This window comes from Oncorhynchus kisutch, linkage group LG4, assembly GCF_002021735.2.
Source record: "Oncorhynchus kisutch isolate 150728-3 linkage group LG4, Okis_V2, whole genome shotgun sequence".
NCBI classification, from domain to species: Eukaryota; Metazoa; Chordata; class Actinopteri; order Salmoniformes; family Salmonidae; genus Oncorhynchus; species Oncorhynchus kisutch.
In genome coordinates this window covers 12,031,372-12,048,427 of record NC_034177.2, presented here as the reverse complement: position 1 = coordinate 12,048,427, position 17,056 = coordinate 12,031,372, and the positions used below count along the sequence as shown (strand labels likewise).

General features: G+C 43.8%; 1 protein-coding gene across 1 annotated transcript in view; it reads left to right on the top strand.

The window, feature by feature from the left end:
* Window positions 1–17,056, top strand: part of LOC109888516 (zinc finger protein GLIS1) — a 162,470-nt gene that overhangs the window by 143,728 nt on the left and 1,686 nt on the right. Inside the window, exon 9 of the mRNA XM_031822432.1 lies at window positions 13,849–13,982. Coding sequence (XP_031678292.1) covers window positions 13,849–13,982 — 134 coding nt within the window. The remainder of the gene's footprint in view (window positions 1–13,848; window positions 13,983–17,056) is intronic.

Here is a 17,056-nt window from a genome sequence, read left to right as displayed (position 1 = left end):
GTCGTCAGGAGGTTTTGTGTGTACTGTACAAAACAATGGGATGAAAACCAGAGAGAGAGAAAATGAGAGCATTAAAACAGATTGGGAGGCAATGGGGATATAATGAAGCATTGCAAAAATGGTAACAAAATAATTGTTTTACTTAGATTGGTGTGTGTGTGTGTGTGCTTAAATCACACATTTACCTTGTTAATGTGTGCATTAACAAGGTAAAGTTTAAGAAACACCGATGATTACTTGTGAATTTGGCGTGAGACATGGTGGACAGGTCCGTTTCCAGCATAAACAGTGAGAAAAGCAGACATGGTAACCGTAGCAGATGTAAACGTGCTGGAGCTGCAATGGGTTGTCATGTTAGACCTGGTACTTTCTGGAAAGTGCTGTGTTTTTTCAAGCATTAACAGCAGGAATAGAGCTCTGTAGAATTACAATGTGGTTTCAGGACTTCTTGGTACATAGTACTACTTACAATTACTGCTACTTGGATAGAGACAGAAAGTGAAAAGAGCGTGCTGAGGATATTTTAACACCAGTTACACTACAACAGAGACACACGCTCGCACGCACACACACCACTATGATGAGATATTGGATGTGAGACAGGGATCTGTTTTTCAGCTAGTTTGATGAGGTCCATCTGAAATAGACCACTGTGAGTGTACAGTAAGTAAATAAAGGGCCAGCTGGTAAGACACAGGCCATAAGTGATCGCTCTGGTTCAGGTCTGTTTGTTTGTCCACCCAACGCTCTTATCTGTATGTCTGTGATGCCATGACAGCGTTTCATTACAAGAATTACAGCAATTTGTGCATTTCATCAAATTGGAATATCTAACCATAGAAAATGTACAAATGTCTAACCTGAATATTTTTTTGCAAATGTCTAAACAAAGAAAATGTACAAATATCTAACCGAAGAAAATGTACTGCATTCGGTAACTGGACTACTTTATCAGCCCATCTAAGACAGAGAAAAAGCTGTGCCAGGACCTACAACAAGCTGGGTATGAAACGTCTACTTACATTTGCCTGAAGGTGGAGCATTTGATTACATGTTTAAAGCCTTGAGTATACAGGCTACTGCCAAAGTCAATAGCAACGCCACACTTGTTTTTCCCAAACGATTTAGCAGGACATTAAACATTTTGACAAAATGATCTAACTAACCTGACTAGTGCTGCGGCAGCCTCTGACCTCATCGCTAAATGTGTTTACCCTGGCTCAAATGGGCCATTTAGAGTCATTTTACTTTGTAAATACCAGTGTCATTTTTCTGACGCTAATATTAAAATATGCCAGTTAAAATACGTGATCTGTGCATGAAGGTCGGTGCAGGAGCTAGAGACACTTGGGGGGTCTCTCACAGACGTGCCCATTCTACAGTTGGTGAAGGCTTTAGCTGTAGCGATGATGGGTGGTAAGGGATGTCATTCAGTGCCTTCTATAATGGTATTTTTTCCTGTGTATTGACATTAGAGCCCCTCTGGAAATATTAGTTTGACCTGGTTTGATACCTTGTGAAGCACAAGGAACTGTGATTGACACAATCTAATTGAATTAGAGTGGCTGCAGAGACATCATTAACAGATCATGTTCTGAGGGGAGACAGTCTTCTACAGCACAGTCAGCGATGAACTCAGTGCCATCAGTCCTCCCATCTTTCCATCAATTATCAGCCTTAAATCATCTGCACAGAGTATCAATCTCTGAAGTCAAACAAAAACATTCCATTATAGTCATTACTTCTACTGGCTGTGGTCAGAGCCAAATATAAGACTCTGGTCATGGTAGTAGTAGGCCTAGTTGTGGTTTTGTGGTCCAACTTGGTTATAAACACAAATTACTGCCTTGGCCTAAATGGTTTATTCAAAGAACAATTCAGACAATTCAATGTCTAAATTATCTTACAACAGATGGCATTTATGGAGTGTTTCAGTGTTTCCTACAGTGTTTTCTGCGGTTAGCTCAATAAAACTAACAGATAGCTTATATGGGCCCAGGAAAAGCTCCTTGACTGCTTAGGTTTGGGCCGTAGGGTTAGGTTAGCTCAGCGCTACCCATCTCTCACGCGTGGCTTGAGCACGCTAACCAGAACCAGGCGTGTTTCCACTATCCCGCGCCAAGCCACCCTTGCCAATCCATCAGAGGGGCTTAACAGCGGGCCGCTGAAGGGGGATGGACAGGGGGAAGGTGGGTCTGATCCATTAACGGACGGGGGGAAGGGGAGTCTGATCCATGGTCACTAGTGGGACAGGAAGGGCAAGTGATGGAAGACGAACGTTGAGCAGAGTTGCTCTCCTCATGGATCTTCATTCAGAGCAGCTCTCCTCATGGATCTTCATTCAGAGCAGCTCTCCTCATGGATCTTCATTCAGAGCAGCTCTCCTCATGGAGCTTCATTCAGAGTAGCTCTCCTCGTGGATCTTCATTCAGAGCAGCTCTCCTCATGGAGCTTCATTCAGAGTAGCTCTCCTCGTGGATCTTCATTCAGAGCAGCTCTCCTCATGGATCTTCATTCAGAGCAGCGAGCTGTCTTAATTTTTCTTTCCATCCCCTCATCCCTCCCAGGTGGCACAGCAATTTAAGGCACTGCATCTCAGTGCTATAGGCGTCACTACAAACCCTGGTTCAATTCCAGGCTGTATCACAACCAGCCGTGATTGGGAGTCCCATAGAGCGGCGCACAATTGGCCCAGCGTCGTCCAGGTTAGGGTTTGGCCGGGGTAGGCCGTCATTGTAAATAAGAATTTGTTCTTAAAACTTGCCTACTTAAATAAAAATAAATTTAAAAAATCCCTGAGAACAGAACCAAGCCTTAGAGGACAGATCCTAGAACAGTGAAGGATTGTATCACTGGCAGTTGTATTTTTGGCTTCTTATAGACTGTATTATAGACAGAGTATTCAGTTCTGATAACGTCCATGTCCCTCCATATACACCTGCATGTGTTGTAGGAATGTGAATACGTTTGGTTGGATTGTTTTGGCCCGAGGGTGATGTTACAGTGTCCAGGTTGGAATGTGAATATGTTTGGTTGGATTGTTTTGGCCCGAGGGTGATGTTACAGTGTCCAGGTTGGAATGTGCAGTCTTGATCCGTTTGGTCTGTCCTAAGAGTTCTGAAGCCAAGCTTATTGCAAGGCTCAATCTATGTCTGCTGAATCAAATTGTATTCCCGGAATCATGTTCACTTCAACATATTGCATTGAGTCATATTCACTCAGTCATATAAGTCAGTTTTATTCCTAAATCAGGTAAACAGAGTCCTATTCCCTAAGTCAGGTAAACAGAGTCCTGGTCCCTAAGTCAGGTAAATGGAGTCCTGGTCCCTAAGTCAGGTAAATGGAGTCCTAGTCCCTAAGTCAGGTAAACGGAGTCCTAGTCCCTAAGTCAGGTAAACGGAGTCCTAGTCCCTAAGTCAGGTAAACTGAGTCCTAGTCCCTAAGTCAGGTAAACGGAGTCCTAGTCCCTAAGTCAGGTAAACGGAGTCCTAGTCCCTAAATCAGGTAAACAGAGTCCTAGTACCTACGTCAGGTAAACGGAGTCCTAGTCCCTAAGTCAGGTAAACGGAGTCCTAGTCCCTAAGTCAGGTAAACGGAGTCCTAGTCCCTAAGTCAGGTAAACGGAGTCCTAGTTCCTAAGTCAGGTAAACGGAGTCCTAGTCCCTAAGTCAGGTAAACAGGGACTAGGACTCCGTTTACCTGACTTAGGGACTAGGACTCCAAGTCAGGTAAACGGAGTCCTAGTCCCTAAGTCACGTAAACGGAGTCCTAGTCACTGAGTCCTATCCATTGTACTATTGCTAGTAAGCTGTGTCAAAGATGCTCTGGCTGAGTGATTCAAGCAGTGAGTTCTCTCAAACATTTGCCAGCCAGTTCTTTTACACTCACTCTCATCCCCCTTCAATCTTAAACCCTCACCCCAACATCTCACCCCTAGCCCTCATCATTGATCTAAAACCCTCACCCCAACATCTTCCCCCTAGCCCTCATCATTGATCTGAAACCCTCACCCCTAGCCCTCATCATTGATCTGAAACCCTCACCCCAACATCTCACCCCTAGCCCTCATCATTGATCTGAAACCCTCACCCCAACATCTTACCCCTAGCCCTCATCATTGATCTGAAACCCTCACCCCAACATCTCACCCCTAGCCCTCATCATTGATCTGAAACCCTCACCCCAACATCTTACCCCTAGCCCTCATCATTGATCTGAAACCCTCACCCCAACATCTCACCCCTAGCCCTCATCATTGATCTGAAACCCTCACCCCAACATCTCACCCCTAGCCCTCATCATTGATCTGCAACCCTCACCCCAACATCTCACCCCTAGCCCTCATCATTGATCTGAAACCCTCACCCCAACATCTTACCCCTAGCCCTCATCATTGATCTGCAACCCTCACCCCAACATCTCACCCCTAGCCCTCATCATTGATCTGAAACCCTTACCCCAACATCTTACCCCTAGCCCTCATCAAATCAAAATCAAATCAAATGTATTTATATAGCCCTTCGTACATCAGCTGATATCTCAAAGTGCTGTACAGAAACCCAACCTAAAACCCCAAACAGCAAGCAATGCAGGTGTAGAAGCACGGTGGCTAGGAAAAACTCCCTAGAAAGGCCAACACCTAGGAAGAAACCTAGAGAGGAACCAGGCTATGTGGGGTGGCCAGTCCTCTTCTGGCTGTGCCGGGTGGAGATTATAACAGAACATGGCCAAGATGTTCAAATGTTCATAAATGACCAGCATGGTCGTATAATAATAAGGCAGAACAGTTGAAACTGGAGCAGCAGCACGGTCAGATGGACTGGGGACAGCAAGGAGTCATCATGTCAGGTAGTCCTGGGGCATGGTCCTAGGGCTCAGGTCCTCTGAGAGAGAGAAGGAGAGAATTAGAGAACGCACACTTAGATTCACACAGGACACCGAATAGGACAGGAGAAGTACTCCAGATATAACAAACTGACCCTAGCCCCCCGACACATAAACTACTGCAGCATAAATACTGGAGGCTGAGACAGGAGGGGTCAGGAGACACTGTGGACCCATCCGAGGACACCCCCGGACAGGGCCAAACAGGAAGGATATAACCCCACCCACTTTGCCAAAGCACAGCCCCCACACCACTAGAGGGATATCTTCAACCACCAACTTACCATCCTGAGACAGGGCCGAGTATAGCCCACAAAGATCTCCGCCATGGCACAACCCAAGGGGGGGCGCCAACCCAGACAGGATGACCACATCAGTGAATCAACCCACTCAGGTGACGCACCCCTTCCAGGGACGGCATGAGAGAGCCCCAGTAAGCCAGTGACTCAGCCCCTGTAATAGGGTTAGAGGCAGAGAATCCCAGTGGAAAGAGGGGAACCGGCCAGGCAGAGACAGCAAGGGCGGTTCGTTGCTCCAGAGCCTTTCCGTTCACCTTCCCACTCCTGGGCCAGACTACACTCAATCATATGACCCACTGAAGAGATGAGTCTTCAGTAAAGACTTAAAGGTTGAGACCGAGTTTGCGTCTCTGACATGGGTAGGCAGACCGTTCCATAAAAATGGAGCTCTATAGGAGAAAGCCCTGCCTCCAGCTGTTTGCTTAGAAATTCTAGGGACAATTAGGAGGCCTGCGTCTTGTGACCGTAGCGTACGTGTAGGTATGTACGGCAGGACCAAATCAGAGAGATAGGTAGGAGCAAGCCCATGTAATGCTTTGTAGGTTAGCAGTAAAACCTTGAAATCAGCCCTTGCTTTGACAGGAAGCCAGTGTAGAGAGGCTAGCACTGGAGTAATATATTTTTTTGGTTCTAGTCAAGATTCTAGCAGCCGTATTTAGCACCAACTGAAGTTTATTTAGTGCTTTATCCGGGTAGCCGGAAAGTAGAGCATTGCAGTAGTCTAACCTAGAAGTGACAAAAGCATGGATAAATTTTTCTGCATCATTTTTGGACAGAAAGTTTCAGATTTTTGCAATGTTACGTAGATGGAAAAAAGCTGTCCTTGAAATGGTCTTGATATGTTCTTCAAAAGAGAGATCAGGGTCCAGAGTAATGCCGAGGTCCTTCACAGTTTTATTTGAGACGACTGTACAACCATTAAGATTAATTGTCAGATTCAACAGAAGATCTCTTTGTTTTTTGGGACCTAGAACAAGCATCTCTGTTTTGTCCGAGTTTAAAAGTGGAAAGTTTGCAGCCATCCACTTCCTTATGTCTGAAACACATGCTTCTAGCAAGGGCAATTTTGGGGCTTCACCATGTTTCATTGAAATGTACAGCTGTGTGTCATCCGCATAGCAGTGAAAGTTAACATTATGTTTTCGAATAACATCCCCAAGAGGTAAAATATATAGTGACAACAATAGTGGTCCTAAAACGGAACCTTGAGGAACAACGAAATTTACAGTTGATTTGTCAGAGGACAAACCATTCACAGAGACAAACTGATAACTTTCCGACAGATAAGATCTAAACCAGGCCAGAACTTGTCTGTGTAGACCCATTTGGGTTTCCAATCTCTCCAAAAGAATGTGGTGATCGATGGTATCAAAAGCAGCACTAAGGTCTAGGAGCACGAGGACAGATGCAGAGCCTCGGTCCGATGCCATTAAAATGTCATTTACCACCTTCACAAGTGCCGTCTCAGTGCTATGATGGGGTCTAAAACCAGACTGAAGCATTTCGTATACATTGTTTGTCTTCAGGAAGGCAGTAAGTTGCTGCGCAACAGCCTTTTCTAAAATTTTTGAGAGGAATGGAAGATTCGATATATGCCAATAGTTTTTTATATTTTCTGGATCAAGGTTTGTCTTTTTCAAGAGTGGCTTTATTACTGCCACTTTTAGTGAGTTTGGTACACATCCGGTGGATAGAGAGCCGTTTATTATGTTCAACATAGGAGGGCCAAGCACAGGAAGCAGGCAGCTCTTTCAGTAGTTTAGTTGGAATAGGGTCCAGTATGCAGCTTGAAGGTTTAGAGGCCATGATTATTTTCATCATTGTGTCAAGAGATATATTACTAAAACACTTGAGCGTCTCTCTTGATCCTAGGTCCTGGGAGAGTTGTGCAGACTCAGGACAACTGAGCTTTGAAGGAATACGCAGATTTAAAGAGGAGTCCGTAATTTGCTTTCTAATAATCATAATCTTTTCCTCAAAGAAGTTCATGAATTTATCACTGCTAAAGTGAAAGTCATCCTCTCTTGGGGAATGCTGCTTTTTAGTTAGCTTTGCGACAGTATCAAAAAGGAATTTCGGATTGTTCTTATTTTCCTCAATTAAGTTTGAAAAATAGGATGATCGAGCAGCAGTAAGGACTCTTCGGTACTGCACGGTACTGTCTTTCCAAGCTAGTCGGAAGACTTCCAGTTTGGTGTGGCGCCATTTCCGTTCCAATTTTCTGGAAGCTTGCTTCAGAGCTCGGGTATTTTCTGTGTACCAGGGAGCTAGTTTCTTATGAGAAATGTTTTTAGTTTTTAGGGGTGCAACTGCATCTAGGGTATTGCGCAAGGTTAAATTGAGTTCCTCAGTTAGGTGGTTAACTGATTTTTGTCCTCTGGCGTCCTTGGGTAGACAGAGGGAATCTGGAAGGACATCAAAGAATCTTTGTGTAGTCTGTGAATTTATAGCACGACTTTTGATGTTCCTTGGTTGGGGTCTGAGCAGATTATTTGTTGCAATTGCAAACGTAATAAAATGGTGGTCCGATAGTCCAGGATTAGGAGGAAAAACATTAAGATCCACAACATTTATTCCATGGGACAAAACTAGGTCCAGAGTATGACTGTGACAGTGAGTGGGTCCAGAGACATGTTGGACAAAACCCACTGAGTCGATGATGGCTCCGAAAGCCTTTTGGAGTGGGTCTGTGGACTTTTCCATGTGAATATTAAAGTCACCAAAGATTAGAATATTATCTGCTATGACTACAAGATCCGATAGGAATTCAGGGAACTCAGTGAGGAACGCTGTATATGGCCCAGGAGGCCTGTAAACAGTAGCTATAAAAAGTGATTGAGTAGGCTGCATAGATTTCATGACTAGAAGCTCAAAAGACGAAAACGTCTTTTTTTTTTTTGTAAATTGAAATTTGCTATCGTAAATGTTAGCAACACCTCCGCCTTTGCGGGATGCACGGGGGATATGGTCACTAGTGTAGCCAGGAGGTGAGGCCTCATTTAACACAGTAAATTCATCAGGCTTAAGCCATGTTTCAGTCAGGCCAATCACATCAAGATTATGATCAGTGATTAGTTCATTGACTATAATTGCCTTTGAAGTAAGGGATCTAACATTAAGTAGCCCTATTTTGAGATGTGAGGTATCATGATCTCTTTCAATACTGACAGGAATGGAGGTGGTCTTTATCCTAGTGAGATTGCTAAGGCAAACACCGCCATGTTTAGTTTTGCCCAAACCAGGTCGAGGCACAGACACGGTCTCAATGGTGATAGCTGAGCTGACTACACTGACTATGCTAGTGGCAGACTCCGCTATGCTGGCAGGCTGGCTAACAGCCTGCTGCCTGGCCTGCACCCTATTTCATTGTGGAGCTAGAGGAGTTAGAGCCCTGTCTATGTTGTTAGATAAGATGAGAGCACCCCTCCAGCTAGGTTGGAGTCCGTCACTCCTCAGCAGGTCAGGCTTGGTCCTGTTTGTGGGTGAGTCCCAGAAAGAGGGCCAATTATCTACAAATTCTATCTTTTGGGAGGGGCAGAAAACAGTTTTCAACCAGCGATTGAGTTGTGAGACTCTGCTGTAGAGCTCATCACTCCCCCTAACTGGGAGGGGGCCAGAGACAATTACTCGATGCCGACACATCTTTCTAGCTGATTTACATGCAGAAGCTATGTTGCGCTTGGTGATCTCTGACTGTTTCATCCTAACATCGTTGGTGCCGACGTGGATAACAATATCTCTATACTCTCTACACTCGCCAGTTTTAGCTTTAGCCGGCACCATCTTCAGATTAGCCTTAACGTCGGTAGCCCTGCCCCCCGGTAAACAGTGTATGATCGCTGGATGATTCGTTTTAAGTCTAATACTGCGGGTAATGGAGTCGCCAATGACTAGAGTTTTCAATTTGTCAGAGCTAATGGTGGGAAGCTTCGGCATCTCAGACCCCGTAACGAGAGGAGTAGAGACCAGAGAAGACTCGGCCTCTGACTCCGACTCGCTGCTTAATGGGGAAAACCGGTTGAAAGTTTCTGTCGGCTGAATGAGCGACACCAGTTGAGCGTTCCTACAGCATTTCCTTCCAGAAACCGTGAGAAAATTGTCCGGCTGCGGGGACTGTGCCAGGGGATTTATACTACTATCTGTACTTACTGGTGGCACAGATGCTGTTTCATCCTTTCCTACACTGAAATTACCCTTGCCTAACGATTGCGTCTGAAGCTGGGCTTGCAGCACAGCTATCCTCGCCGTAAGGCGAGTACAGCGACTGCAATTAGAAGGCATCATGTTAATGTTACTACTTAGCTTCGGCTGTTGGAGGTCCTGACGAATCGTGTCCAGATAAAGCGTCCGGAGGGAAAAAAAACAAAAATATAAACGGTAATTAAAAGTAAAAACCGTAAAGTTGTCAGGTAGCAAAATAGGTTGGCAACAAAACGCACAGCAACTCGAAAACAAGTCTGCAAGTTGTGACCGGCAATGACGTATCTCAGAATGCCAAGAGTGAATCATTGATCTGAAACCCTCACCCCAACATCTCACCCCTAGCCCTCATCATTGATCTGAAACCCTCACTCCAACATCTCACCCCTAGCCCTCATCATTGATCTGAAACCCTCACCCCAACATCTCACCCCTAGCCCTCATCATTGATCTGAAACCCTCACCCCAACATCTTACCCCTAGCCCTCATCATTGATCTGAAACCCTCACCCCAACATCTCACCCCTAGCCCTCATCATTGATCTGAAACCCTCACCCCAACATCTCACCCCTAGCCCTCATCATTGATCTGAAACCCTCACCCCAACATCTCACCCCTAGCCCTCATCATTGATCTGAAACCCTCCCCCCAACATCTCACCCCTAGCCCTCATCATTGATCTGAAACCCTCACCCCAACATCTCACCCCTTGCCCTCATTGTCCATCCTGATCTCAGTCAATAGCCTATCTGGTAGCAGTCACTCTGTCAATCTACCTAGAAGTCAGGGGTCAACCACACTCTCACAACAGAAGGGGTAAGGGGTGGCTAGCTGGCTGCCTGGAAAAAGGCTGTCAAGAGAGGAGGAGGAGGAGAAGGAGGATGAACAGGGAAGGTGAATACCAGGGGAGAAATGTATACTCTGTGCAGCATATGAAAGATTCCCCTCATTCCTTGAGCCTGAGCGCAGGCGGCAGCTGGCAGTGATTAGCTTATGATTCACTTTAGCTGCACATAGAGGCTGCTTGTAAAAATATGAACAGTATAACTGTTTCCTGAGTTTGTGCTGACAGCACCTCCTGGGGGAGTGCCGCTCTCTGTAGAAACACATGGCGGCAGCGCTGGCCCGTGCCAGCGGACGGATTAACCATGATCGCCGCTAGCTTGGGGCCGCGCGAAGTGCTAATGCTATATGCAGGGAGACAACGTTGGTTCGACACTGCGTTGGGTGTCTTCAGTGGAGAGGTGTGTGGCTCTCTAAGCTCAAGAGGCAGAAGAGAGAGGGTTTGTAGCTGAAAAAACAGAGGCCTGAGTCCATGGTTAATACATGGATAGGTTCCAAATAGATAAATATTACATGGTCACACTCTAAATAACTATCTTTGACACATATCTCTATCACTTTTTTTATCCTTTATTTAACCAGGTAAGTTCCATTGACATAAAAAAATATATAAAAATAATTCAAGGGAGCTGTGCCTGTAACCCCCTAGTCCAAGCCCTGTCTAAGCGGGGGCAGGGGAGGGGTTTAAGATGGTCATACCAAGGATCATTTAGCAATTTGATTTAGAATTTTAAGACCCCTTGAAGTATAAAAAAAAATATTTCATGAAAAAACAATTGGTGCTTTACTGCTATTAGCCCGTATATACACATTGAATAATAGTTTGTAGGCCAAACCGTTCGGACACTACAGACCATTTTGTGAGAATACCAATTTCCAGGATGTCTCATGGTCTGACAAACACTGCTCTAGCTCTGCCACTTTTCATAGTGCTACATAGGCGGAGGCGGTGTATTGAGATGCATCCAATGCCAAAAAACAGATATCTCTAGTTTAAACTGACACATTTTTATGGGGATTTTTTTTACTATGCTAATTGAATTTCCGCGGGGGCATGGGACATCAACCTTAGGGGTTATTAATCTGTTCCTGTGGAGTGTAGAAAGTGTCTACCAGGTAGCGTCTTAGCACTGGGTGGGTCCTGACCTTGTCACTGAGCTAGCTCTCTCACAAGGTTAGAGCTGCGTCATCTGAGGGCTATGCCGCCTCCAGCAACTCTCTGTCATCACATTCACAGAGCTCGTACTGCAAACCATATGCATCCATCCACGGCACATAGTAACACAGCAACAGTTTGTGTATTGGTATTCCAGAAATGCAACTGGAAGAGGATACTAAATGGCTGTTTAATATTTGTGAGGAAATTAGGCCTCTCGCTTATGGAGGGGTTTATATCTATCTGGTCTCGACTGTAGTTGAAGAATGTAAAAGAATGTGTGTGTTTGGAGCAAAGAAGAAAACCAATTTGGTTGAAATGCAATCAAAAGGCATGATATGATCTCACCCAGAGCCAGACTTTACACTCTGTTGATACTCGTACTGTAGTCATATTCTTCACATTATTGATACTCGTACTGTAGTCAAATTCTTCACATTATTGATACTCTTACTGTAGTCATATTCTTCACATTATTGATACTCGTACTGTAGTCAAATTCTTCACATCATTGATACTCGTACTGTAGTTATATTCTTCACATTATTGATACTCGTACTGTAGTTATAGTCTTCACATTATTGATACTCGTACTGTAGTTATAGTCTTCACATTATTGATACTCGTACTGTAGTTATATTCTTCACATTATTGATACTCATACTGTAGTTATAGTCTTCACATTATTGATACTCGTACTGTAGTTATATTCTTCACATTATTGATACTCGTACTGTAGTTATATTCTTCACATTATTGATACTCATACTGTAGTTATAGTCTTCACATTATTGATACTCGTACTGTAGTTATATTCTTCACATTATTGATACTCATACTATAGTTATAGTCTTCACATTATTGATACTCGTACTGTAGTTATAGTCTTCACATTATTGATACTCGTACTGTAGTTATATTCTTCACATTATTGATACTCGTACTGTAGTTATAGTCTTCACATTATTGACTGTACAACAACGAAATACAGGGGGAGTTGCATTATAGCTCTGAATATAAGACTGGGTAGATGGATGACAAATGATGGTTCCTGTGACATTATTTACAGAAGAGGATGTGGTGGTCCTACACTCTTAGAAAAAAGGGTTCCAAAAAGGTTATTTGGCTGTCCCCATAGGAAAACCCTTTCTGTTTCCAGGGAGAACCCTTTTTGGTTCCACATAGAACCATTATGGGTTCCATGTAAAAACCCTCTTTGGAAAGGGTTATACCTAGAACCAAAAAGGGTTATTCAAAGGGTTCTCCTATGGGGACAGCTGAATAACCCTTTTAGGTTCTAGATACCACCCATTTTTCTAAGAGTGTATTGACAATCTGCTTTCATAACGCTTCATAGTGTAGTTAAATGAAACCCTCCCAATTCCGTGATTTCTTTTTTCACGTTGATTGCAGGTTTTTCCAACGTCCTAACAGCGTAACTACAGATGCCATATCTTAATTTGATCATCCTGTTGTTGCAGGACACAGCAGGAAATGCAAACTTGTAGAGTGTTCCAGGTTTAAAAAGGCTTCTAAAGTTTGTAGTTTCCTCTTAAACATTTCAGACCTGAATTGTATCAACCCCTACAAAAAAATTGTCCATGAATTATAATCTGCATAATAATGCACTTTTCCAGTTAATGCAGGAATTTTTTTCCCCCTGCTGTAGCAAACTGGCTCAAATTCAAATCCTACGTCTATATGGTTCTAATTGGAAAGGTTGGAAAAACATCCCATCTGTTAGTTATAACTCTGATTTAAAAAGCAATTCATCCCACTTGTTGTTGTTTTCCTTCCTCTCTGAAAATTGGTGCGCTCAATGCAAAGTGTGACTCTTTGAAGTGTACCCTGAAGAACAATACACTCCACAGATCTTTTGGGTATTGGCACAGTCTCGTCTAGTTGGAGCTATTCTGCTTAACATTTATAAAGATTTGTTTGCACACATCTGTGTCTAATACCACCACGGACAAAGCTTAATTTATTTAATCGCAATCCAGAAAGCCTTAGTTGTTGCTCGCCCGCCCCGAGCAGTTGGGGTACGCTATGTCACAAACATGTCATGCTCATATGCCTAAACACGAATAGGCTTTCTCCTCCGAGGCCACAAGGCACGGGGGGCTTTCAGTAGAATGCATGCTCTGGTGTTTGTTGACTTTAGATCATGTGGTAGATGGAGGATTGTGGGAAGCTGAAGTTTCCATTCCCCCGACAACATACAGTACAGCATACTATTAGGGCCATTCAAGATCCTTTAACTGCTCCAGTGTGTTGGTTAGATAAATGCTGCTTAGTACATAGCACTTTGATCAAACAAGACGTTTGATTAAAATAAAAAATATGAAACCACAGTTGTCAGAGTGTATAAATAGTAAATCATTGTATTTATGCACTTCAGCATCTGATCATTTCAAAATATGGGGAAATTAGACAATTAATTATCTCTTTCTCGCTCTCTCCTCCAGCGTGTCAGGTCCTCTCCTCTCCCCAGGGATGAAGGGTACAGGCACTTCCCCTCCTCCTCTGGAGAAGCAACAGCAGCACCTCCACCCCCACCACAAGCCCTACTCTCACTACCACCAGCAGGCTGTCAGCGACGGTAAGATCAGACCAGCACAGTCTGTCCTCTCTCAACCCAAGCTAACCAACAGGCCAATTTAGTTGGCTGGAACCCTCCGAGCATTGGTTGAATACAGAAATGTATACACTGAGCGCACAAAACATTAATAACACCTTCCTTAATATTGAGTTGTACCCCCTTTTGCCCTCATAACTTCCTCAATTTGTTGGTGCCTGGACTCTCTATAAGGTGTCGGAAGCTTTCCACAGGGATGCTGGCTCATGTTGACTCCAATGCTTCCCACAGTTGTGTCAAGTTGGCTGGATGTCCTTTGGGTGGTGGACCATTCTTGATACACACAGGAAACTGTTGAGTGTGAAAAACCCAGAAGCATTGCAGTTCTTGACACACTCAAACTAGTGCACCTGGCACCTACTACCATTCCCCGTTCAAAGGCACTTAAATATTTTGTCTTGCCCATTCACCCTCTGAATCGCACACATACACAATCCATGTCTCTCCTCCCCTTCATCTGGAGACTCATCTCCCTCACTAACTTTAAGCACCAGCTGTCAGAGCAGCTCACAGATCACTGCACCTGTACATAGCCCATCTTGTAAATAGCCCACCCAACTACCTCATCCCCATACTGTTATTGTTTTTTTGCTCCTTTGCACCCCGGTATCTACTTGCACATTCATCTTCTGCACATCTATCACTCCAGTGTTTAATTGCTAAATTGTAATTATTTTACCACTACTTACCTCCCTTATTTTACCTCATTTGCACACTGTATATAAACTTTTTGTTCTATTGTGTTATTGACTGTACATTTGTTTATTCCATGTGTAACTGTGTTGTTTGTGTCGCACTGCTTTGCTTTATCTTGGCCAGGTCACAGTTGTAAATGAGAACTTGATCTCAACTGGCCTACCTGATTAAATAAAGATAAATAAAATCTACACTAATTGAAGTGGATTTAACATCAATAAGGGATAATAGCTTTCACCTGGTCAGGTGTTCCTAATGTTTTGAACACTCTGTGTATTACACAACTGACTCAACTTTCTGTCATGTAGGATAGATAATGCAGCAGTTCTATGTAATAGATTTCTGTCTGCAACTCTCTGAACACCCCATTTCCACTTTTATGGAACTGACACAACTTTCTTTCGTGTGGAAAAGAGAAAAGAATCAAATACAGTTGTAACTGCACCGTTTAAAACATTCCATTCCATTGAATAGGCCTAATCCTCACACTTTACCACCATATGAACATGAAAGGACACAAGGGGAGGAAGCCGTGTCGGAGAATTGGGACGCGGCCCATGGATCTGTTAGAGTGTTTGGCGTTGAGCAAAGAGAGAAGATTGCAGTTAGCGAGACAGAGCAGGAGAAACCACAGGCAGAAACCTCTTCTGCTCTGAATTAGCCAACAAAACACTGCCTTCTGTAGTCAGCTGTCTCTCGCTCTCTCTCCGAGCTCCACTAAGGCTGCTCTAGCTAGCTGTCACTGCAGACCCGCTCGCTAATACCTTAAACACAGCTTTCCCTGTTAAAGATCTACGCATGGACGTCTGTGAAACCGCTCTGTGGTCAGCGAGTTGCGTACAGTGCTCCAGAAATGGCTGCTTTCACATTATCATGACTCCTGTGGTCTTACTTGAGTACAAAAATAGAAGGGGGACAATTGGCAAATGGTACCACGAAGGAACTGGAAGAGTTAGCGCGCTAACACAAATGTAGCGTTATAATAGCTCGAAGCCACACAATGTTTCAAGTTGATGTATGGAATCAGTTTACAAACATAATCACTCCATATTGTTTGGTCAGAATGAATGCCCCCTTCAGACACTTTTCTTTCCCCAACCCTCTTGACCCGATAGAAATAGAATGACTGAAATTGGTATTCCCATTGGACCTAAGTCTATCGTGCCTTGCAAAAGTATTCATCCCACTTGCCGTTTTTCCTATTTTGTTTCATTACAACCTGTAATTTAAATTGATTTTTATTTGGATTTCATGTAATAGACATACACAAAATAGTCCATTGGTGAAGTGAAATGTAAAAAATTACTTACAATACATTTTTTTAAATGTAATTAAATACAAAAAAGTGCTTACCTTCAGAAGTCACCTAATTAGTTAAATATATTGCACACAGGTGGACTTTAAGTGTCACATGATCTCAGTATATATACATCTGTTCTGAAAGGCCCCAGAGTCAGCAACACCACTAAGTAAGGGGAACCACCAAGTAAGCGGCACCATGAAGACCAAGGAGCTCTCCAAACAGGTCAGGGACAAAGTTGTGGAGAAGTACAGATCATGGTTGGGTTATAAAATATCTGAAACTTTGAACATCCCACGCAGCACCATTTAAATCCATTATAAAAAAAATTGAAAGAATATGGCACCACAACAAACCTGCCAAGAGCGGTCCGCCCACCAAAACTCACAGACCAGGCAAGGAGGGCATTAATCAGAGAGGCAACATAGAGACCAGAAATAACCCTGAAGGAGCTGCAAAGCTCCACAGCGGAGATTGGAGTATCTGTCCATAGGACCACTTTAAGCCGTACACTCCACAGAGCTGGGCTTTATGGAAGAGTGGGCAGAAATAGCCATTGCTTAAAGAAAAAATAAGGAAACACGTTTGGTGTTTGCCAAAAGGCATGTGGGATACTCCCCAAACATATGGAAGAAGGTACACTGGTCAGATGAGACAGAAATGTAGCTTTCTGGCCATCAAGGAAAATGCTGGTGCAAACCCAACACCTCTCATCACCCCGAGAACACCATCCCCACAGTGAAGCGTGGTGGTGGCAGCATCATGCTGTGGGGGTGTTTTTCCCATCGGCAGAGACCGGGAAACTGGTCAGAATTGAAGGAATGATGGATGGCGCTAAATACAGGGAAATTGAGTTAAACCTGTTTGTCTTCCAGAGATTTGAGACTGGGATGGAGGTTCACCTTCCAGCAAGACAATGACCCTAAGCATACTGCTAAAGCAACACTTGAGTGGTTTAAGGGAAAACATTTAAATGTCTTGGAATGGCCTAGTCAAAGCCCAGACCTCAATCCAATTGAGAATCTGTGTTATGACTTAAAGA